This window comes from Penicillium soppii (assembly GCF_028829465.1).
Source record: "Penicillium soppii strain IBT 18220 chromosome Unknown utg000006l, whole genome shotgun sequence".
NCBI lineage: Eukaryota > Fungi > Ascomycota > Eurotiomycetes > Eurotiales > Aspergillaceae > Penicillium > Penicillium soppii.
Window position 1 is genome coordinate 3,531,984 of NW_026643236.1, and position 23,616 is coordinate 3,555,599.

At 50.6% G+C, this 23,616-nt stretch overlaps 9 protein-coding genes across 9 annotated transcripts; 4 read left to right on the forward strand and 5 right to left on the reverse strand.

The window, feature by feature from the left end:
• Positions 1-182: 182 nt before the first annotated feature.
• Positions 183-1,358, forward strand: N7529_008711 (uncharacterized protein; the record flags this gene model as incomplete). Its single annotated transcript, XM_057244238.1, has 1 exon — positions 183-1,358. The coding sequence occupies one exon, from the start codon at positions 183-185 to the stop codon at positions 1,356-1,358; it is 1,176 nt and encodes a 391-aa protein (XP_057095776.1).
• A 366-nt stretch (positions 1,359-1,724) lies between these two features.
• N7529_008712 (non-ribosomal peptide synthetase) lies at positions 1,725-5,555 on the reverse strand (the record flags this gene model as incomplete). Its single annotated transcript, XM_057244239.1, has 1 exon — positions 1,725-5,555. The coding sequence occupies one exon, from the start codon at positions 5,553-5,555 to the stop codon at positions 1,725-1,727; it is 3,831 nt and encodes a 1,276-aa protein (XP_057095777.1).
• Positions 5,556-7,058: 1,503 nt separating this feature from the next.
• On the reverse strand, positions 7,059-8,181 carry N7529_008713 (uncharacterized protein; the record flags this gene model as incomplete). Its single annotated transcript, XM_057244240.1, has 4 exons — positions 7,059-7,236; positions 7,288-7,706; positions 7,751-8,029; positions 8,077-8,181. The coding sequence occupies 4 exons, from the start codon at positions 8,179-8,181 to the stop codon at positions 7,059-7,061; spliced, it is 981 nt and encodes a 326-aa protein (XP_057095778.1).
• A 449-nt stretch (positions 8,182-8,630) lies between these two features.
• N7529_008714 (uncharacterized protein) lies at positions 8,631-8,867 on the forward strand (the record flags this gene model as incomplete). The annotated part of the gene is made up of 1 exon (XM_057244241.1): positions 8,631-8,867. The coding sequence occupies one exon, from the start codon at positions 8,631-8,633 to the stop codon at positions 8,865-8,867; it is 237 nt and encodes a 78-aa protein (XP_057095779.1).
• Positions 8,868-9,129: 262 nt separating this feature from the next.
• N7529_008715 (uncharacterized protein) lies at positions 9,130-10,796 on the reverse strand (the record flags this gene model as incomplete). Its single annotated transcript, XM_057244242.1, has 3 exons — positions 9,130-10,114; positions 10,179-10,281; positions 10,334-10,796. The coding sequence occupies 3 exons, from the start codon at positions 10,794-10,796 to the stop codon at positions 9,130-9,132; spliced, it is 1,551 nt and encodes a 516-aa protein (XP_057095780.1).
• A 441-nt stretch (positions 10,797-11,237) lies between these two features.
• Positions 11,238-12,801, forward strand: N7529_008716 (DUF1593 domain-containing protein; the record flags this gene model as incomplete). The annotated part of the gene is made up of 2 exons (XM_057244243.1): positions 11,238-11,546; positions 11,596-12,801. 2 exons carry the CDS (start codon positions 11,238-11,240, stop codon positions 12,799-12,801), a joined length of 1,515 nt encoding a protein of 504 aa, XP_057095781.1.
• Positions 12,802-12,949: 148 nt separating this feature from the next.
• Positions 12,950-14,932, reverse strand: N7529_008717 (sigma-70 region 2 family protein; the record flags this gene model as incomplete). The annotated part of the gene is made up of 1 exon (XM_057244244.1): positions 12,950-14,932. One exon carries the CDS (start codon positions 14,930-14,932, stop codon positions 12,950-12,952), a length of 1,983 nt encoding a protein of 660 aa, XP_057095782.1.
• Positions 14,933-18,993: 4,061 nt separating this feature from the next.
• Positions 18,994-21,567, forward strand: N7529_008718 (putative PHD transcription factor; the record flags this gene model as incomplete). Its single annotated transcript, XM_057244245.1, has 3 exons — positions 18,994-19,553; positions 19,601-20,556; positions 20,609-21,567. The coding sequence occupies 3 exons, from the start codon at positions 18,994-18,996 to the stop codon at positions 21,565-21,567; spliced, it is 2,475 nt and encodes an 824-aa protein (XP_057095783.1).
• A 307-nt stretch (positions 21,568-21,874) lies between these two features.
• N7529_008719 (uncharacterized protein) lies at positions 21,875-22,948 on the reverse strand (the record flags this gene model as incomplete). Its single annotated transcript, XM_057244246.1, has 1 exon — positions 21,875-22,948. The coding sequence occupies one exon, from the start codon at positions 22,946-22,948 to the stop codon at positions 21,875-21,877; it is 1,074 nt and encodes a 357-aa protein (XP_057095784.1).
• Positions 22,949-23,616: the final 668 nt, after the last annotated feature.

Genomic DNA, 23,616 nt, shown 5'->3' on the forward strand with positions numbered 1-23,616 from the left:
ACTATTGACGCCATTAACGCCTCCTGGGTCACCGTATCGTGGCTTTGTCCTAGATTCGTCTGTCATGGCACACAACGGTGAAAATAGCCGGCCGAAGCTCCAACCAACACAACATAAAGGAGTATTTAGGGAGAGGGCACTCCAACTCAACATTATCCGTATTCTCCTATTATTGGAAAAAAATGTCTATTCACCGGTTTGCCCTCGTTGCAGGCCTACTGCTCAGTCGGGTCTCTGCTACCACTCCCGCAGCAAGCTCCCCGCCTGTTAGCAGTCAGGCCCATGTATCTATTGCAACTTGCAACACGGTGTTGGGAACCAAGTCGGTGAAGTCTGTGCCGACCACGACTATCACTCGCACCATCCATGACCCGACTCCTGTTGTTGTCTTGACAACGACCCAAGATACCGTCACCGTCACTCCTGCTGTCTCAACAGACACAGTGACGGACTATGAGACGACTACTATCATCTCTACTGCTACCACTATCACCGATACCTTCTCGACCACCTCAACTGAGATTGACACCGCAACAGTGACTCTCACTCCCTCCCCCGTCACCGCAACCATCTTCACCACCCTCTCAACCACCTCAACCAGCACTTCTACCATTGCCACTTCCCTAGGTTTCACTCCAATCGCGGACACCCTTCCTCCCTCTCCGACAGTATACAAGCGCTCCCTGCTGGAGGAGGAAGACGATAATTGTGCACCTTACCTGGATGATCTCAAATATCCCCAAAAGGTTGTGTGCCACGAGCGAAACATCATCAAAGCCACAACCATCTCTACAATCACCGAAAACCCCATCACTACCACCGCCCCTGCCTCGACGACAACCGTGACCGTGACAAACACCATCACCAGTAACTCAATCGTCCTCCCATCTGATGTCTCAACAACCCTAAGCTACAGCACCACCTCCACCATCACCGAGACCAGCGTCGCCGCCATCGAGACAACCACAGTCACATCCACGGCCACCGTTCTCGGCGCAGTAACCACGACCTCCGCGTACGCGGCGTGTGCAACCAACAACATCGCCGGTGCTCCTCTCTCCTCGGACTTCGGGTCGCTGGCAGGTAAATACGTGTACTCGCTCACGTTCAGCAACATCCCGGGCTACTCACTGAGCGTCGGGAATACTGCGTCTGCGTATGACTGCTGTGCCAGTTGTCAGGCAAGCTCTAAATGCGCTATGTCGTACTTCGTCCACATTGCATCTGGCGTTAATTACTGCTATTTGGCTAGCACTACCGTGTGTGCTTCTTCTACTTATGGAAAGCTGACACTCACGGATTCGGTGACTGCGGTCCAGGTTTCCAATGGAAATTGTGGGAGAATAATTAACTCTTGATTCCAGGCCTGGTTTTGTATATATAAAACTTCTGGATTTTTACATGATATAGTTATAGATCCTTAATTACTATACTGGTATATCCAATAAATTTTTGTACGTGGCTTAAGGATGCTTGATAAATCAGCTCAACATAAGATGATAGCTGTCTCTAGGCCCGATTCCGTACTACGGGTTCTGTGGGATCAGTTCCAGGTGCATGGGCAAGGCGAGTGTAGAAAAAATATTATACTATACAATCTATCTTCTTTAGCCTTATCTCTATGTGGCCATGCGTTTTCTCTGGATCAAATCAACATAATCACAGCTAGCGAGCAACTTTATTGACAGCAGATGGTACAGCCCCCGGAAAAGCTTAAGCAACGCTCAAATGGGCTCATCGCGAGGCTCAACCAGGATCTCGTTGACCGAGACGTGTTCCGGTTGAGTCAGGGCGTAAACAATGGAGTTGGCAACATCGGAGGGATCGAGAATCTTTGCTCCAGACGGCTCTCCGAACTTCTTGACGGCTTCCGCGTCAGTTGACATGCCCAGCAGGTCTGTGGATGTGTTGCCGGGCTGAATGCTCGTCACGCGCAGGCCGGCGCCCGCGGTTTCGAGGCGGAGGGCTTGGAGCGTGGCCTCGACGAAGAACTTGCTGGCCGAGTACACGCCCAGGCCTGGGAAGACCTTGCGTCCGGCGTCGGAGGAAATGGCGACAACGTGGCCCCGGCCGCGGGAGAGCATACCGGGCACGGTGGAAGAGAGGGCATGCAGGAGACCCTTGCAGTTGACATCGACGGTGCGCTCCCACTCGTCCATCTGGGTGTTTGCCATCATGGTGAAGTACATGACACCAGCACAGGCGACCAGGATGTCCACTGGACCCAGCTCCTCGCTCGCTGCCTGAGCGAGGGCATCGACCTGGGCCTTGCTGGTGACGTCGGTGGATCGCAGGATGCACTTGACGCCGTGGGCCTCGACCTTGCGCTTGGTACCCTCAAGGGCATCGAGTCGGCGAGCGGCAAGGGCGACAGCACAGCCCTGCTTCGCTAGAGCGACTGCTACCGCCGCACCAATGCCGGAGGATGCACCAGTAACCACTGCCACTTGGCCGCTGAGTGGGCCTTTCACGGCTGGTTCAGTGGGGCGGTTGAGGGCATTCTGACGGGAAGGGGGCCTGGGGAGCCATCCTCGGGCAAACCAATGCCGAGTGTAGGTTTCCAACAAAAGGCTGTCCACCTTGGGTCGCTCAATCACAGCTCGGAAGGGCCGAGTCAGGGCGTTGTCGAGGACCACAATGTCGCGAAGGAACTCCACGGTCGGCATGCCGCTGCGAAGAATGTCGACGGTGAACGAACCGTCTCCACCCTTGGCAGAGCCTCTCTTCTCGAACCACAGGGCAACCCACTCATCCCATGGAAGAGGCTTCGTCTGGTACCCAAGCTCCTTAAGATCCTCAAAGACCGATCGAGTATCCACCGGCTTGGGATCGCCGAGATGGAACACGCTTTGGTCTGCTTGTGTTTGAGTAGCAAGGTGAATAATTGCTTTGCTGACAAAGTTCACAGGGGTCATCTCCGCGCGCCATCCTTCCACGTCTGGGGCGTACCCGAGCTGGATCGATTCGACAATCAGCGCAGTCAGCAAATCCCACGCGTTAGCAGAGCCTGTCACACTGTGACCACTAATGGTACCACATCGGTGAATCTTGACCGGCAACCCGCGCTCACCGGCCTTGAGAACAAGCTGCTCTGCAACCCATTTGGTCTGACCATAGCCATCGAGCAGCTTTGTTGGGACATCGCTCACGTCCAGCACGGTAGTTTCGGGCCAACCGTTCTCGCCTGATGGTGGCAAGACACCGTTGGTAGAGACATACTGCACAGTCGCGCCGCCCTTGGCGGCCAATCGAAGAATCTCCCTGGTTCCACCAACATTTGCACCTCGGAGCGCGGCGTAGGGGTAGACAAGATTGACGGTGGCGGCAGCGTGTACAATGACTTGAACACGAGACGCAATATTGTCGAACTCTTCCGGGCTCAGACCCAATCGAGGACGAGAAAGGTTTCCAGGGAGAACTTCAACGCGCTCAAGGATCGAATCGCGCCAGAGTCCCATGTCGAGAAGGTTCCTGCGGATCCTAGCCACACCTCCAGCTTGATCATCCTGCTCGGGATCACTGAAGCGCACAAGACAAATAATCTTGGCTGAAGTGTTCTCAATCAGATCATTCAACAGGAAAGCACCCAAGAATCCAGTCACACCAGTAAGAAGCACGGTGTCCGCTGAAGTGACCGAAGTGATCGCGGTTTTTGTAGGCTTGATATCATCGTCCAGCGTCGCATCGGAAAGCAAGACTGCCGGCAGATTTGCTTGTACTTCTTCGGTGTGGCCATCTCTGACAGCACGAACAGTCTCCAAGTGACCAGTCAGAGTAGTATTCTCCGCGAGACGGGGAATTGGAACCCGGAACCCAAAACGTCTAGAAAGCTTTGATGAAAGGTCTGCCAGGGACAACGAATGACCACCCAGGTCAAAGAAGTTATCCTCAGGTTTCAACAAACTCTTTGAAACCTTGAGAACAGCCTCCCAGATTGCCGCGATGTCGTTGATACCGATCGGGTCCTTGCCGGCACTTTGTTCACTACCATTGGGACTAGAGCTGCGAGGCGAAGGAAGGCTCTTCATATCAACCTTACCAGATACTTCATTGGTGGGCAGCTCCTCCAGCGCAACCCAAAGAGCGGGAATCATGTACTGCGCAAGTCTATTTTCGAGGGCGCGACGCGCCGAAGGACTGTGGCCAGACTCGTTGATTGCAACAGAGGGTCGGTCAGATGAGGCCTCCTTATCGGGGACAATGTACGCAACCAATTGTCGGTCCAAGCCCTCACCATATGCGGTAACAGCGCACTGACTGACGGCCAAATATTGGCAGATTTCACTCTCAACCTTTGCCGGTACGACGGAATAGCCGCGCAGTTTGATCATTGCGCCGACACGGCCGGTAATTTCGAGGAGTCCTGACGGCAGCTTGCGTGCCAGATCTCCGGTCCGATACATACGAGCACCGGGTGTAGAATCAAAGGTGTCGGGAGTGAAAGCCTTGGCAGTTGTTTCGGGGAGGTTGATGTATTCTCTAGCCAACAGGGGACCGCCGATGAAGAGCTCTCCTGATGTTCCCGCCTCCACTTCCTGTCCACTCTCGTTCAGAACGTAGGTATGTGTAGGGTCCAGAGGTGGGCCCACGGGGCAGTAGAGAGATTCATCATCTATCATCTCGCGGATATCCCCGCAGGCAATTTCATGTGTCTCACATGCACTGTAGCAGTTAAGCAAGCGAGCATTGGGGAGGATTTTGCTCGCTTTGCGAGCCAAATCGGTGGTGACGACTTCGCCATTCAACCAAACGATTCGCAAATCAGGAACACGTGTACCGAAACGGGGATAGCGGGAAAGGACAGTAGCGAGGAGGGTGGGTGTCATGAGTGTTTCGGTGACCTTCTTGGCCGCGAGCAAGTCGACCAGAGCCGCGGGATCGTAACTCGTCTCATCGGGCACAATAACGACTGTGGCTCCGCGCAGGAGTGGTCGTAGCATCTCCCAGATGAAGAATACATTGCAGGCCACCCGATCTCCCGGTTGTACATCCTGCACGGCAAACCTCAGATCGTATGACAGTACCGGAGCCCGGTGAGGATTGGCGATGCCTTTCGGCTTGCCTGTGGTTCCTGAAGAATAAGAGACAAACGCCAGGCGGTCTAGATCGTCATTTTCCGGCAATGGAGAAGGTTCCTTGGCGTGTCCGTTCGTTTCGGCAATTGGCTCATCGAGGTTGATCAATGGAAGAGGGGCTTTGATCTTTTCGCTTTCTGACTTGTGAGTGATAATAACAGCAGGTTTAGCGTCTTCGATGACATCCGCCAAGAGGTCTGCGGGGTAAGCCAACTCCAGTACTAGGAACGCACCACCCGCGCGAAGGGCCGCCAAACAGGCAATCACGTAATGTGCACTCCGCGGCAGGAGCACACCCACGAGGGTGTCACGGCTGACCCCATAGGTCCGAAGACGAGTGGCAAGGGCCTCCACCTCCTGGTCGAGCTGGGTATATGTATAGGATGTGGTCTCATCTTCCAACGCCACGGCGTTTGGTGTTGCCTGTACCTGTTGCCTAAAGAGTGTAGGTAGGTCTTTGGTGATATCGAGAATGGCCATTTTGGAGGGAGACGAGGAGACGATATCGCTCTTCCAATACAGATAAAAGAAAAAAGGTATGATTTATTGTGAGGAGGTCATTAGGATCACGACACTTTAAACAATAATGACAACAGTGCAGGAATGTAAAATGCTAAAATACTAAAATACTGAAAAGACCAGAGAAATCCAAGCTATGGGTCCCGGATAAATGTTGAGTCTTCCAAGAAGTTCGAGGAAGACTAAACTTCATGTTACCTAGTACGAGTCAAGTAACAAGACACGGTGTCGACGGGGAAATTTCCAGGGTTTCCTAATCTCCGGGAACGGTGTCTTATCGCCCCCGCGGTTTTCCCCGGCATATGTATGTAGGTTTGCATGGGTATTATGCCATTTTTAGTGTAGATTTTCTAATCCTTTTCTTTTCTTCACATTTGTCCTCTTTTACTCATGACTTCACGAAATTCTCTTGATTTTTCCTCTATATTTTTCTAAACTACATATATAAAATGTGGTAATCAGTGAGGTTATATTGGCCCCAACAAATATGAGCTATCACATGCAAATCCGCCCCACGATTTGCATGTGAAAACTGGATTTCCCAACACTTTGATCTTTTGGCCTCAGGCCTCAGGCCTTTTATCCCTGGTTTGCTCTGTTTGTAACAAAATTAATCAGTGTGCCCCCTAAAGGATTACTCTGTCGCCGATATAGGCTCAGGCAGTGGTACCTTGGAAACCCATGGACAGCCGTTATGTACTGAGTTTGCATGATCCAGGGCACTTCTCGCGCACGGACCCTATGGTTCCTGTTCTCCCCGGTGTCTACTTTCGACTATAATATTGAGAAAATGGTAATTCTAACGTTGGTCGCATACAGCGGTTACGATTGTGCATTTCCCGCATTGTACGCAAAGTAATCGTCTCTGTCACATCCGCATACATTGAGGGATATTCAATAAACTTTGCCCTTCTCCAGTCTATAACATGGTAGGACCGGACCGTCGCATCAACTTTGCATGACCCTTTGAAACGTCTTCGAATTCAATTTGCTTGATTTGCAGCAACCTGGAAATGTCCATTGTAAATTATACAATGCAATAAAGTCGGGGACACTCTCGCCAAGATCGGTGATGTCTGATACCAACCCACATGCCCACTTGCCCACACGCCCACATGCCTATCCTGGAATAGTGGCACGGCACTAGATCTTCAATTACCGACGGAACATCCCGAGATTCCACCTGCCACCAAGTTTGCCTGTCAGAAGAACCAGTGGCTTTTTTGCTTGATTCCATGCAGCGATGTCTGCTAGAACTACTCTCGGTCTAAGTGCTTGATACTGGACTGCATTGGCAAAACCACTATGGGGCCGAACCATTAGCGTTGCGGGGACATGATCACCCAAGCACACAGGGATTCCAAAAAATAGTTAGGCGACAACAATTGTGGCGGTATAAAATAACTATAACCCAAATCCAGAATTTCTATTGTTTTATTCAGTCTCTATCTCGGCATACAATATCTAGGCAAAAATGCGAAGTGGATAGTCAGGCAGGTAAAATCCAGGATCATTGAACCGCAAACCACGATCCAAAGCCGTGATAGCCTCAATCTCCTCAGTCGTCAAGTCAAAGCCCAAAACATCCAAATTCTCCGCAAGCCGAGTCTGATTGTTTGACTTGGGAATGACAGCAATATTCCTAAAAACCGTCAGCCTCAACACAAAATGATCCGAACCCCACAACACTAACCTCTGAGTCGCCCACCGCAACAAGACCCTCGCAGGAGAAACCCCATACTTCCCTGCAACAGCCCTGACCGGCTCCGCATCAAAAAGCAGCGGGATACCGCGCGCTCTCTTCGAAAACGCAGGCGGCAGCTCCACGAAAGACTGCGGCCCAAAGCTCGAGTAAGCAGTGACAGCAATGCCGTTCTCCTGCGCCATCTGGACAAGCTCCGGCTGCGCAAGGTAGGGATGGTGCTCGATCTGTAGCGCAGACAGTGGGTGGCGCGCATACGTCTTGATGTCATACAGGCTCTGCGCCTGGAAGTTGCTTACGCCGATGCTGCACGCGATGCCGTCGTCGACGAGCGACTCCATCGCCTCCCAGGTCTCGCGGATCGGAACATTGTCCGGGGCGACGGTGCCGCTGTCGTCTATCCACCAGGCCTGCTCTGTTAGCTTGTGTCGTGCTGTTTGTGCAGTGCACTTACCGGGTACTGTCTGGTGGCGGGGTCGATGTACTTCAGCGCGCAGGGGAAGTGCATTAGGAATAGGTCGATGTAGCCCAAGCCCCAGGCGTCGCTTTGGCGCTTTGCCATTTCGATGGCGTGCTCGCGCCGGTGGTAATTGTTCCATAGCTTTGTTGTGATGAAGATCTCGGAGCGGGTTACGAGACCATTGGTGATGGCGCGCTGAATGCCTTCGCCTGCTTCTTTTTCGTTTTGGTAGTCGTATGCTCCGTCGAATAGTCTGTAGCCGGCTTTGATGGCCTGTGGGATGTAAGTCTTAGTATGTAATGGTGGAAGTTTGTAGTTACATTATAAACGGTATCTGCGGCTGTCTCTTTGGGAACCTTCCATAGACCGAAGCCCACAAGAGGCATTTCTTTGCCAGAAGCGAGAGTGATAGTTGACTTAGCCATTTTTGTCAAGGGTGAATATCTGAAATGCTTTCTAAATGTACCTTTAAAGGTAATTTAAATATCTTTTCATCTGATATTTCTGTTGAGAAGCTGGCGGTTCTGACTGCCTGTAGTGGTTATAATTTCCTATTTCGGACGTGGGCCCTAACATCAACGACTCGTAGATTTTCCCTTGGAAGATCTTAATCAAGAGTTTAACGACGTTCTGGGTCTTTCTAGGCTTCTTCTGGCTCTGTATGGTCTCTTCTGTTGTGGAAAAACAAATGTATGCTGTGTGGTGAGAGGCCAAGGGGGGGAGGAGGTTAGCAGAAATATCAATCGATATAGGGCAAAAAAGAGATGATTTAGCTGTCCGACGTTAGCAAAGACCTCGAGATGTTCCGCGTGCACACAAGCACCGAGGCTGCCCTCCGAATCAAGCATATACTCAGGCATATCCCAAAACTGGAATGCGGTATCAGTCGCTCCGCTCGGAGATCCAAACCGCGTGGGAAACTGAGAAGACAAACCAGAGCGAACTCTTGCCCCACATTTTGACGCATGCCCTCGAATTGGCCAGTCTGCCAAGTGGTGACACTCTCAATTCTCGGCCTACGCCTCAGGGCACCGGTGCTGATGGGGAGATGCGGTCGACCGCACTGCCCGCTGGTAAGAAGAGACTTCTCAGATGGTTCGATGAGAAATAGGAGAAATTAGGTGCAGTTGCCAAATGGACAGGCTGTCTTCTGCGGAAATATCTTCATTTCATGGGGGACGTGGGCATTGGGGATATTGAATACATGGAACAGTGGGATCGGCCATATGGCCAATCTGCATACGAAGAATTGATCTATTCTATTTCCCATAAAAGCAAAGATTAGATATGAAATAGAAGCTGATACTTCGGATTATGAAGCCTCATTCTAGCATAAAGGGTCTATTGCTAACAAATTTTCGCACCGAAGAATGCTATATAGCAGCCTCAACATGTTCAATCTGCCGAGTCTTTAAGTCCTCCTCGCCCTCTCTGTTCTCCAGCTGCCTGATCTGTGCCCCAATACCAGTGCATACATAGTCCTTAAACTGGGCAGTCGGGACCTTCTGCTGGAACATCTCATCAAGCTCTTCCAGCGATCGATCTCTAGTTTCCGGTAGCCAGAAATAAACAAACACCATAGCAGCGACGGAAAAACTACCGTAGATAATTGCCGTCCGGCCACCAATCTCGGCTTGAACATACGGGTTGACGAAATTGATCGGGACAGAGGTCACGAAACTGCCAAGAGATGACAAGAGCAGAGTCCTCTCGCGCAACTGACCGGTTCCAATCTCTCCGCCTAAGATCCACACGCCAGGGCCCCAGGACAGAGCATAGATGACATACCACAGGACCAACATTGCGACACATCCGTTCTGTGTCATTGGCGAAAGTGTCTTATAACCATTAGCTGTGGTGCCGCCAACACCGATCATCATCGCTGCCATAAAGAATGCGCCAGTAAACATGCTGCTCCGTCGGCCGATCTTATCAAATGTAAAGAAAGAGAAGACGTTAGCGACCAGACCACATGCAAGTACAATGATGTTGTATTTGAGCGGATCAGCGAAGCCAAGCTGTTTCATGAAAGTGACAATAAAGTTGTTGATGAATGAGACACCCTGGGCTTGTTGTAGAACCTGCACGCCTATAGCGACGATTGTCCGCCGCAGATTTGTGCCTCGAAAACAATCCATGATGCTGGTTGCGCGATGGAGCTCGCGCTGTTCCTCGACTTGTAGGCGTAGCAGTTGGACTTCCTCAGCGGCGTTATAGTGAGCGCCATACAGATCTTTGATCGCTACTTCGGCTTCTTCGTAGCGTCCGCTGTAGACTAGGTACCGAGGTGTTTCGGGAAGAAAGGGATATGAGAGAATAATCCCAACGGGAACTGTAAGCTGGCATAGAATCACTGTTCTGAGCGGCGTCAGTAACCGACAAGTAGTACCTACATAGGTAGATACTTGAAATCTATACATACAGATATGCCCACTCAGTCTTCATACTTTGACACAAGTAGACGACCAGTGTAGCCAGGAATCCACCAAAGGTGTTCCAGAATGAATACGCAGTCAAAAAAGCACCTGCATAGATCTTGTCAGAACAGTTTCTTCGACCCCTTCTTAAATGACAAACCTCTAATTTTGGCCGGTGCACATTCAGATTGATACATCGGTACCACATTAGATGCAATACCAATACCGGAGTAAACAACGATGCGACCAACAACCAACTGCCAGAACGAAGTCACGGCAGAGGCTTCCAGAACGATTCCTAGAGACAACACAGCCGCCATAACCATCAGCGTGGGCTTACGACCAAGGCGGGAGCACAACCACGGCGAAGCCAAACAACCAAAAATGATACCAGCGGAGCCAGTGCCCGTGCCAGCAGACTGTTTCTCAGACGGTATACTCCAAGCATTGGTGGATGGATCCCAGGAACCATACTTCTGGGCAAAAGGCGTTAATCCAAGAGCGCCTCCCCACCAAGAGTTGTCAAATCCGAAGCCCATAGCTCCCAGGGAGACGAAGCACCCGATGAAGAGCAGGCGGGGACTCAGCTCTTGGTAAAGCGCGGACTGTTTGATGGCGGACATTCTGGAAAATTGAAAAGGTAGAGTCTAACGTACAAACAGTGCGGACTGATTGATCGAATTATACCCGGCATAATGGCCTTATATGCGTGCGTTGTGCATAGTAGCAACAGGAAGCCGTCAGTTCCGGGGTAAACATGGGGCCCCGCACGACATGGTCCGATTCCGGGAACTGAGACTAATAACTTCGCATGTCTTTTCCCGGTCTTTCCCCTCGATCAAAGTAGAATCCAAGCTTTGTGGGGACGGGTAATGACGATGGCGGTTACAACTGCTATTTTTGCGTCGGCTGAACTTCGGCAGTTGACCACACCAATCTAGGCCAAAGTGGCTCAAGTTACGATTCCTGGCGAGTTCTCGTGACGAGGACCCAAGCTGTGCCTTTTAAATATACTGTTCAATGGCCAACTGTTTCACTTATTCTCGGCATATTCACTATCCATTATGGCCTCGCAAGATCAACTTCAATCCTTTCCTTCTAAGCCGCGCGTGTTTATCTTAAGTGACATCTCCAATGAACCGGATGATGCGGAGTCGCTCGTCCGCTATCTACTATATTCCAACCAATTCCACACAGAGGGGCTGGTCGCCTGCACTTCAACCTGGATGAAGAACAAGGTCTGTCCGCAGGACATGCACAAGATCGTAGACGGGTATGAAAAAGTTGTCGACAACCTCAATGCCCATGCCCACCCAGACGATCCATACCCAACAGCCGAATACCTAAGATCCCAAATCAAGAAAGGTGCAGAGGTAAACGTCCCAAGCATGAATCCCAACCGATCAGCCCTAACATTTACAGACATACGGCATGACCGCCGTCGGCGCCGATATCCCCCTCAGCGAGGGCGCTGAGCACCTCCTACAGCGCATCCAAGCACCATCCACCTCCCCACTCTGGATCCTTTGCTGGGGCGGCACGAACGTGCTCGCCTCTGCTCTGCTAAAACTCCAAACAACGCACTCCCCTGCCGCTTTCGCAGCGCTGCGCGCCAACCTACGCATCTACACCATCTCCGACCAAGACGACAGCGGCCTGTGGTTGCGCACCACCTACCCGGACCTATTCTACATCTGTTCCGTACACGGCTGGAACCAGTACGGGATGGCGGCGTGGACGGGCATCTCCGGCGACGCCTGGTACGGGTTTGACAAGGGCGGGCCGGACCCCGCGACGATCAGCAGGGAGTGGATCCGCGCGAATATCCAGATCGGTCCGCTCGGCGGCACGTATCCCGATTTCATGTTTATTCCTGAGGGCGACACGCCGTCGTTTCTGTATCTGGTGCAGAATGGGCTGGGGGTGGCCGAACGGCCGGAGTTTGGATCTTGGGGTGGCCGGTATATTCCCACGGATGTTAGTGGGCGGTTTGGGGATGGAGATGGGCGTGGTGGGCATTTTAGTGATACGCCTGATGAGGTGGAGGGGCTTGATGGCCGCGGGTATAAGTCTAACCAGGCGACTATTTGGCGCTGGCGCGAGGCTTTCCAGATGGATTTTGCGGCAAGGATGCAGTGGTCGCTTTCGGGGGATGTGGGGAGCGCGAATCACCATCCTGTTGCTGTGGTGAATGGGACTAGGGGTCCTGCGCCGCTGGTGCTTGAGCTGGAGGCTGGTTCGACGGTTACGCTGGATGCTTCGGCGTCGTATGATCCGGATCCTAACGATTCTCTGGCCTTCAAGTGGTACCAATATAAGGACCCTAGTGCCACACAGTCGTCTGTTCACTACGAGGTTGGTGAGTTGGGCATCAAGGCCCTCAATGAGGCTGGTAGTGTTGTTGAGATCACGATGCCTCCGCCTGAGAAGTGCTGTGTTGAGCTGATTAGCCGCAAGGCGATGCAAAGGGGGCAGCTGCTGCACCTAATTTTGGAAGTCAAGGACAACGGATCTCCTGCGCTGATTACTTACCGGCGCGTTATCATTCAAGCAACCAACGAGAAGCTGCTCGGTGGCGGCGGCGGGGCTGATTCTATCGGCGAGACTTTGAAAGACGTTATACAGTAGGGTACTTAAGTATATAGTCCCGAGAATAACATTAGTAAAGATCAGTCGTTTTCATTGATATCCTTTCACATAAACTCTTTAAACGCTCAATCATGCAGAATCTATATTTACAGAGAACGGAGATGAGATTCCCAAACAATAAAAGCAATCACCCAATCAACGAACGCATATGGTAACTCGTCAAGGGCGCATCCAAAATCTCCTTCCGAAGATCCGCTTCCCAGAACGCCATACCTAAATCCTGCACCTGCAGAGCCAAGCACGAAAACAAAAACTCACTAACCCGGTACCAAGACGCCGAGCTTAATCTCTTCGCAATCTTCAGCATCCGGCCAGCAAACCACGGCCGCGCAGCAGGCGACGGCGCACTCGCTGAGTACTGCGAGTAGTCAGGGGCATCCTCTAGCAAACCCGTGGACATGCCATCCGGCCCGAGGGAGCAGTCGTCCAGACTGCCGTCGTTGCATTCCAGGAGAATCTGAAGAATCGCTTCAATGGAGCCGCTCATCCCAACCTCGCTGTTGATCATGGCTTTCTCGAGTGTGTGCAGGAATAGTGCTGCGCGCGTCGGGGTGTACCGGTAGTCCCACATGGCGGCATTGAGGATGATCAGGGCTGCTAGGCGGGCGACCATCTGTTTGCGGTTGCCTGACGTAGAGAAGCGGGCGCCTGGGGGTGCCGCGAGGACTTGGTAGAGGAGGGATGTATGGTGGACTGCGGCTTGTCGGCGGGGATGGCATGAGTCGGGGCTGTCGCGCTGGTATAGGGCGACTTGCTCGCAGCGGCGAAGCAGATCGAGGAATTCTTCGCATTGGAGCTTGATCTCGTCTATTGGCGATATCGAGCCTGGGATTGGACTTGTTCTTGTTTCTAGGCAGGGGGATATTTCGGAGAGGGTAGAGGAGTCGGAGTATGGTGGTGAGGGCATTGAGTGGGGATGACTGGGTTGGTATGCTGCAGTCCCGTGTGTCACTGTCGGAGACTGTTCGCACTCGTAGGAGAAACTTGGTCCATGAGTCTCGTATCCAGACAGGATATAGTCTTGCCAGTTGATCAGCATGCCGAGACGGGTATACGCAAATGCAGCAGGGCCGCCGCGCGCTCGGATCATCTCGCGTGCAGCTCGCATATGTATCCAGCTGATTTCTTTCCGTCCTGGTCGCGGATCAAAGTCCTCTAGAGCTGCAGCGCTGAGACATGAGATGATCGCGACATCGGAGATATCGTGGGGGTTTGTAGAAAGGTGTTCTCGTAGCATCGAGACCGCACGGTCTCGATGCAGCAGTGTATTGGAGGTCTGGCCCTCGTTGCGCACCCAAGACCATGTATTGGATGCATGGACGAGAATAGTGTTTTGAAAAGCAACAGCGCCCTTCATTGCTTCTGGTACAAAAACAGCAGTATACCAATTGTGGGCCTTGGCCGACCGAAAATGGGATCCGTAGGAGCAAGCTGGCATAGTATTCACGTAGAAGTCGAATAGTCTTTGCCCATCCAGATCCAGCTCGATGGGCAGTGTGTTAAATGGGTCAGTCCGGGCAGCACTCATGATGGTTCTTGGTGAATGCATGAGCTGGTTTGGTGTCGTAGGTGCTGATGACCACGAAAAACTGTTAAAATCCAGAGAATGACTCTGGGAACTATATGAAGATCCGGCGACGTATGAGTCGGAGAAGAAGCCCAGGTCCGATTGGGTGGGTGATGGCCGGAAAGGCAGAAATACTGCCACATCGTCGGATCCATGAAATCGGGGGTTGGATGTGAAATCTGCAGGCATATCGCGGCGAATCTCTGCAACGTTAGAATCATCCTCTTGAAGATGTGACGTTTTCTTGGCGGGATTTTTCTTCCGGGTTGGATTGCGATTGTCATTACTGTCGCTATCCGATCTCGACTTCTTTCCCACTGTTCGTTTTGCGCGAGGCTTCCTGGGTCTCCCGCGTTTTGCTTGCGGGCGCTCTTCTTCACTTTCACTTTGGTGAGTGCCTTTCTTCTGACGCATATACTCTTGCATAACATGGCGCTTGACTTGTGTCAAGTTGGTCCGACTATTGTTTGAAGAATCGATAAACTGCCACCGAACAGTCGGTGCGTCGGTGCTGGAACTCGCATCATCGGAAGGATTTGGCATTTTTCCCGGACACTCCAGTGGAGTTGGAAGCCTGAGAATGAGAATGAGAATGGGAATGAGAATAAGACCAATTTGTATGTGATTGATTGTGTAGGGGGTAAAAAGGTTTGGGGTAAGGGGACAATCCAAAAAGAATGACCTCAACCACTACATAGGAGAAAATATAGCAATAGGAAAGTAGTTAAATCAACCACGTTGTTTTTTTTTTGAGAATCCTTTTAAAATATATAAGAGTATAGAAATAAGCAGAAAGGCAAATCGATTCTCTCCACTCTCTTCCTAATTTTTGTCAACCTAAACTAAAGTGGAATAGCGTCTCCAGCAATCTGGTCGACACGTTGTGGATTATAAACGAACGAGTCAGAAATTGCAAATCGGATGCAGGTCTCAATAGTCGACCGTTTACATACAATATAATCATGTACCTAGGTAAGAAATCGGGATTTGGGGGCCAAAACTTGGATAAGAACACGCCCCAATGCTTGAGTAATCATTTGTATGGATTGACCGAGCTGAAACGCTGAACGTGCCCCTATATGTATAGGGAGAAAATGACGAAATGCGACCTCATCTCTCATCTTTATTGGACTAGAATCGATCAATTTTCACATTATAGAGAACTTTATCAGTTCTGCGCTGTACAAAGTGACATACACTTTAACGCGAACTTGAAACGTGCACTTGCCTATCTTTGTTATTATTTATTATGAATTGAATTAACTTAGGGTCTTTAGGTCCTCGGGCGGATTCCGATGGTGTTCTTGTTTCTCTTTTTTTCTTGGCATTTTCAGCTGATAAGATCATCTTTTGCTTCTTTCTTCTCATATGCAAGGAGACAACTTGATCACGACCTACGTTGTACGATACTATAGGGTTATGTGATTTGCGGGGGCTGAAAAAAATAAGCGATCGTAACCGTGCGGTCCTGCAGGGGTCTACAACGGTATACTATTATTATCTATCGGGCAACTTTGCTGATCGTCTTTCTCGTCTATTATACCTACTTTGAACTTCAGTTCGGCTAAATTACGCTAGGGCTGACAATGTCTAGGATGGTGGTAGGATATCAATCTAATTAACTAGCCACATAGTTAGGTATTGGTCAGGCTATACCTAGGTAAATATAATCTCGGGTGTACATATCTAGGTGACCTTTTAGTCACATTTAGTTACATCCATGGCTTAATCAACATCTAACACCTTAATAAAAGCATATTAGAAAGACACATGGTACCTACCTAGATACAAGATTGTATACAGCAATTAAGGAATCTCACTATCGAAACTAAGAAACTTTGAGTCCAATTGCTCCGCCCCACTGAATCTCCCCCGCCGCGACATACCCTCTTGGGCATGATCTAGGTCGATCATTGTCATATCTTCACGGAGTCCTATATCCTGTCTCCGGGATATCCGTTCTCCCAAAATAGTTCCTGGATATTTGCCGATCCCGATGTGGGGACTAGTCGGATGACAGGGAATGAGATAATTTACTCCATGCGATGTATAACGTACATTGATCAAAAAATTATGAGAAATTAGACAAAAATCGGTCCTACCCGGGTTTTGTCAGTTTAGTATAATATCAATTCTCGTCTAAGTAATTTCTTTCGCTTTCCAAGGTTCCAAGGTTTATTTTTGCCTCCCGCGGTAAGGATTTGTCACATAACGTGAAATCCATCCATTGATGGATCAGATAAGAATTCACTGCTGCAGTAAATATACATCGAGCATAGTCCGTGCGATACATCCCACAAGCTGTTGATATGTTCGGGGCAGGCTACCCGAGCATTGAAAGCACCGAATTGGTCAAGATCGACCCTATCAATTCGAATTTGCGACAGCCACCACATCGCGATATCTGCGGCAGAATCGAGAACCCTCCGCCTGTCGAACTGGTGGATGTCCTTAACCGGCAGCGAGATACATCTGCCCCCCCAAAACTATGTGATGCTCGATCGCCAATTGTAGCTTTGCCACCTCTGATCGCGCGTACTGTGAGACTCATTACTTGATTGGCACTTTGGCTACGACAGGACATTCGCTCGGGAAGAAACACAGTGACCCAATAATATCCTTCCGCACCGTTCCCGGGGTCTGAGATGTGGCCTTCATCATTTAGAAATATACTTGCCTGAAGCGGGATATCGCGCGTTTCCGCCATTCTGTCGATTGGCAAATTGTCTGGATCAGAGCCAAGCTTTGCTCGACTGTGCTTTAGCTAGAGGAGATGCTTCCCTTTCTTTGGCTGTGTACTGGTAGATTGGTCTCTGGAAGATGGCGATGCCTGAGCTGATATGACAATGCTAGGGCAAGAAGATATATTATAGGGCTACACTGTAGCTCAAGTTTCACATGGAAACAAAGGTATCTACCATTTGCATCAAGTCTCCCAGCAAATATTGATGTCTTGGAAATCTGAGAACAGAGACGTTGGATAGCATGGAAGCTTTCATTACTCAACAAGGGAGCCAGTGCCGATAACTTTTGCTTTTTTTATAGAATAGACAAGAGCCAAACGGCCGGCAATTGATCATCAAAATTCATAGTGCAGAATGTACGCGCCAATCATAGTTTCAGTCCCACTATGGGGTGTCCACGTGGGTCGATTCAACCTCAAGTACTCAACTCTTACCCATGTGGGAGCTAGGACTGCACGGGATATACTCATTCTCCGACTTCGAAGGATTGACCCAGCAGGATGGGGCCCTGCCGATCGTCAACGGCTACTGAAATCTTAATGCAATGTAGTAAAGATAGACCTAGGGAACTTGATCCCGAGAAGCACGTTTTGTATTCCAGATATTTAGGATTCAAGTAAAATAGTAGCTGCATTTGCTCGAACCAAGGTTGCATTGTGCGGGGATTGGGGCATATACATGCACTTTCTAATTTAGGGAATGATCAGCCCGAAATTAGGACTGTCATTGGAGTTTGTCTGCGGCATTGAAACTTTCAGAAGCCCAGAATAGATTAGAAGGAAGTGGAGATCTGCAGACTAGTCTTCTTAATGTCTGCCATCCTTTTCTTTCGAGTGTGCTGGGTTCCGCGCATGAGACCAGCATATCTTGTTATTGAGCAGACGGGAGAGAGGAGAGCGCACGTGAGCTGGAAGTTGGGTGGCCTCAGTCTTGGAAAGAAACCTTGGAAGAATCAAGATGACATGTAATTGAATCAAGGCTGTTACAATGCAAAGGTACCCCGAGCCCACATGTCATCAATTCCGAACAAGTCCAGTCAGTCCAGAGCTCAAGGCTTTCAGATATCATGTAGAGAGCACTTTTATCATGTAATGTGTTCCGGATCCACCCTTTAGATCATCTGTGACGGTGGATTTTCGAAAAAGTAGGTCGCGAGAGAAGGGCATCTAAACAAACGAGGGGTTAACGAAGCCTTCGCCCAGACATATTCATAATCCACTTTCAATAGAGACAATACGGGCAAATGCCACCAATAATGATGTCGATTGGTATCACACAAAGAAGATTCCTGTATTCTTATACTTGAAAGAAAAGATGAAGAACCAAGCGCAGATGGTGGATCTCAATGTCGCATGTTTAGGAATCTGCAGGTCTCCACCGCCTACGACCTCCGCCCGCAACTCCGATATGTTGCAGGTCGAAACTAGGAGATTTGCATCTTCAAGAGGAGTTTTCAGACTCTTTGATTGTTATACCCCGACGAGAACCCCACGTGGAGAGATTGGACCAGATCTATATCTCTGATCAGTGCAATCGCGCCAGCACTGGGTTTTCACTCTTAACCACGAGCACATCGCGCTGTTCCCACCTCTAACCTCAGATCGCGCGTTGGCCGGGGAATTTCCGAAGAAAAATCGCCAACACTGTGTCATCTCAATGCCATCCACATAATGTGTTTCCCGCAGTCTCGGTGAAACTTTTATCAAATTAGCTTTCCCCGCGCGCCCTTTGCTCGTATACGATCCGAACATCCCAAAGGCTCCCACGAGCTTTTTGTCTTACACACGCGCAGGTAACCAAGGTGGACCCTCGATTTGAACTCGTGCACTGTACAATTCTGCTCCTTCCGCGACTTCAGCCATGGCAGAGATGGAGGCGGCCGCCGGCGCAAACCACGTGAACGGCTCCGCGGCCACAAACCCCACGACCGATCCTTACGAAACAAATCCAGACAAAATTCCTACCGATGACCCTTTTCTTGCTCAAAGCGCGCACTATGGTCGGTACGCACCACGCGCCGACGATTTTGCCCCTCGCTTCATGCACTGGTACCAAGGTGATCCCGCCATCAACACTTATTGGGAGAAAGTTGCCCAGCAGTATTGCACACCGCAGCACTCGCTCAATGTCACTGGACCGAGGGAAGTGTTCGCAGCCGGTAATATCATCATTCGTGTTGACCGCGAATTGGCTGGAGGGGCGGCGGCCGAGAAATACTCGTTTGCGAATGCGAACGAATTGTTAGCGGCGCAAAAAGCAGAAGACTCTCTCAGGGCGATTGGAGTTGCAGTGCCAGTGATATACTTTTGCGGAACTATAGAAGGAAGAAATGTGACAATCGAGTCCCGGATTGCAGGTGTCTCGTTGGAAGTCGCATGGAGATACCTCAGCACGGCGCAGCTTGACGCATTGAAAAACCAGTGTCGCCAGGTCCTGCAGTGTATTGGAACGATCGACCCCCTCCCAGCGAACCCTCCTACGTGTCCCGCGAACTCAATTCCCACACGCCACCCTCCGTCGAGACCCGCGAACTCGATATCCTGTTTGCAGACAAGGGCGAGGACGAGTTGCATCTAACACATAATAATTTGATTCCGAGTAACGTTATCGTTCAGGATGACCGGGTGGTGGGGATTGCTGGTTGGCGCCAATGCGGGTACTTTGGCACCATCAGGGCTAAGAAGATCCACCGACTCTTCAGGAATCTAGAACCCACATCCCCAACTGGCGTGGCTAGTTCTGAGAAGAGCAAGGTTTGGACAGACCTGTACGATGGTGCCTACGACTCCAGCAAAAGCAGCCCGTTGGTCGCAAACCAAGACACACCCCTCCCATCAGTTAAAACAGAACCAACACTAGACAGATTCCCCATCAATGACGAAAAATCATGGAACACAGATGGTGCGGACGACTACCCTACTTCGAGGACAGTTGCCAACCTCAAAAACGGATTGCCGTCGAGAGCATCATCGTCCGACCGGTCGTCCCCAGCAAACTCGGTCAAGGCAGCAAATAAAAAACCCGCGGCCAAAAAGGGTCCCGCCAAGAAGCCTGCACCCAAGAAGCGCAAGGTCAACGACCCAGATGGAGACAGCGTTGATGGGCGCCGCTCCAACACACCTATTTCCCGCACCAGCAAAACACCAGGGAAGAAACAGGAGTCTGTTTCAATAGCAGGGTCACCTGCGCCCGAAGAAAAAAAGCCCGCGCCAAAGAAGAAAAAGAAGAAAGGGCCCAGAGCGCCCACAGCGCAGGAAAACGACGACTCCGACAGCTTCGATGAAAACGCAGTCTTCTGTATCTGCCGCCGGCCTGATAACCATACTTGGATGATTGGATGTGACGCCGACTGCGACGATTGGTATCATGGCAAATGTGTCAATATCGATCCTCGCGACGCGGACCTGATCGATCGGTATATTTGTAGGTTTGCTTGGAAATGTTTCGTTGTGGACTGATCTAACCAAACCGATAGGCCCGAACTGCTCAGAAAAGGGCAAGGGTTGCACAACCTGGAAGCCAATGTGCCGCTTGCTCGAGTGCCGACAACCTGCCCGTGCCAAAGGGAAGACCCCGAGCAAATACTGCTGTGATGACCATGGCCGCGAGTTCATGCGCCGGCAAACCGAACAGCTGAAAGAACGGTCTAGCCAGGCAAATGGTCTATTTGAGGACCTGGGGAGTATGGGCGGCATCCTCACGGCTGGAGATCTGAAAGCTGCCATCATGCGAGTGGAATCCACACAAGAATTCCGAAGGCTTGGTGATCGCATTGTCTCCCCGCCGCCAGAGACTGACAAGAAAACGAACGATAAACAACTGTCATCAACGCAATCCGGTGGCAGGTGGTTGGGAGTCGATATCTATGCCAGCGGTGCAGAATACTCCCCAGAGGAGATCGCCAAATTCGAAAAGCTACGCAAACAGCGAGACGATCTCGTTCATCGCAAGGAGATGCTCGCAGCACGCACCACATTCTTATCGCTTCTCAAGCCGCGCGCCAAAGGCATCGTGGAGAAACTGAAGCAGCACGAGCCAAAGGGCGGATGGAAAGATATCTGCGGCTTCGACTCGCGGCTTTCGTGGTCGGACGAGGAATTCGACGAGTGGCGCCTGTCAGAAACAGGACAGAAAGCTCTCGCCGAGGGCACGGTCGAAGCTTTAGCTGCTAGCATCCAGCCCACTGACGCAGATGGCGACACGGCAATGGATGGCGAAAGCGACGATGATATCGCCGTCTGGACGAGTGGTGTTTGCACGAAGAAACGCTGCGAGAGACACAAGCAGTGGGTCAAGGTGCAGCAGCAGGATATTCTCTTCGAGGAGGAAACGGCAGAGCAGGACCTCGCCAAGTGTGAGGAAGAGGCTCAATCGGTGGTGGAGCGGGGTGTGATGAGGCAATGGGCTCAGAAGGATAACGACCCGCAGGCTTAAGCCGCAGGATGGGAGTGTTTCCAAGTTGCCCGGTCTGAAAATATTGCACGGCAATAAAAGCTTAATACCCTTTGATAGTGGAAAGCCAAAAACAAATGGCTCATGGACTGGAGTTGGGTTTTTTGCAGAACATAATACAACAGGTCGACACCCAGTGGATTTTCTGGGCCGATTGCATACAACGCGGCGCTTTGCGAGGGGCGGAGATTTTATGTTTTTGAAAATTTTTGTAAGCGTACGAACAATTGCATCGAGATAGATCAAGGTCTTCTTGCTCTGGCGACATCATAGCAAATGAATCCATTCATTACTGGCTCCATGTTCCCCATTTTCCTAATCCAGTACCCACCCGATCTTTGATGACTTCGACGACCTGCTCTCCTCTTGAATCGCAAACTAACAAATGGGTATCGATTCCTTGGTCTAGCGTTTTCATGAGCAGTGTAGGGAAAAGTGAAGGAACGTCAGAGTTGAAGATGGAGTGAATGCCTTCATCCAGGGGCTGCCTTGTGGCCCCATCGCCATAAGCGTGGTTCCCAGTCGACTGTGGGGCTTTGTCCCATTCTGAGTTCATGGTTCCTAGTCCGTTTGTGTTAACAAGAATGATGGAGAGATGGGAGGCATGCACGCGACACAGCTTCGTCAGGGTGCGTAGTGTGGCTGACAAGAGAGCTGCGCCTCTTGCTGGGTTGGAGGCTCGGATCACGCCTTCGGTGAGATAGTCGAGGCCTGCAACGATCAAAACTATGGGAGCATGGGTCGGGGGCTTGGATTCAGTCGGTTGCTCTCTGTCTTCTTTGATCCCCTGCAATGTGTCGGAAACCTTTCCGATGGCCTGTGCGGCGTGGAAGACGTTGTGCACCGGAAGGAGTTGCACAGAGTCCAGTTTTTGGATTGACTCTTCCCTTGAAAGTCCAGGCCGGTCTTGAGACGACGACTGCAGATCATTGAGCAGTGTTCTCGGAGCAAAGGCCTCGAAGTTGCCTGGGTGGATGATAAATGCGCTTGGCTCGTGCGATGGTGTGATACTCCGCAGGTGCTTTGTGAGGAGATATCGAGGAATCTTGACCGAATCAGCCTTTAATAACAATAACCAATTGCGTGGAGGTAACCTCACCTGTCCGATATACTCATCACTTTCCCTGCTTCTCATTCGCAGCCGGGAGAAACCCAGGACAACCCCACATCGAAAAATGGCCTCTTTTATGGGTTGAATTCCTTTTATCCAGTCTTCCTCAAGACTCCAGTTGGTATTGCTATTGGGAGTTTTATTATATGACAGAGCTGGTTCTTCAGTTCTAGACTCCGACTGTCGGAGCAAGCTATCGGCAAGGACCGGGAATGCAGGGTCTGCCGAATAAACATTTGGATTGGAAGCCATGGCTCTCCATCGAAATAGCTATGGCGAGTTACTGGGCGTGGTAACATTAGTTGGATGTGTCAAAGCTTCTGCAGAAGCCCTGGAGCGTGGCAGACATAAGCTAATCCACTACTCCCGATTGGGTCTAGTCTCTCTCCACACAAGTCTATCCATGGATCGGTGCTACTTTTATGCTTCTAGAACTGACTCGTTGGAGATGTCTCGCGTTTCGCCGAAATTGTGACAACAAACTGGTCAGGATCCCTCAATTACTTTGCTAAGTTCTTAACTCGATTGAATCGACGTTGCGTGTGATATGAATCCCATGGTGAGTGGTAATGGGGTATTGATGACATGCAGCAATGTCTCTGTTGCCAAAGTTCAACCAGGCCGTCTGACTTGGCTTGTGCCATGAGCATTTGACTTTTTTCGACTCAACTCGAATGCGATTTGCTGTCTGGGGCATTGGGGGCATTGATCGGAACCGCACTGGGGCCATCATGTTTCTTCATGGCTGGTAGAGCGCAGAGACGCTTGGCAAATTGAGAGTTTTCGACCCTCACATCGACACTACAGTTTGCGTTATCCGCTGGTACTGAGATACGAACGCAATCTTCTGACACAGCAAAGCCAAGCGAGGCGAAAAGATCAACAACAGAGCTCGCCGTTGTATATTGGGGTAGGCGCCT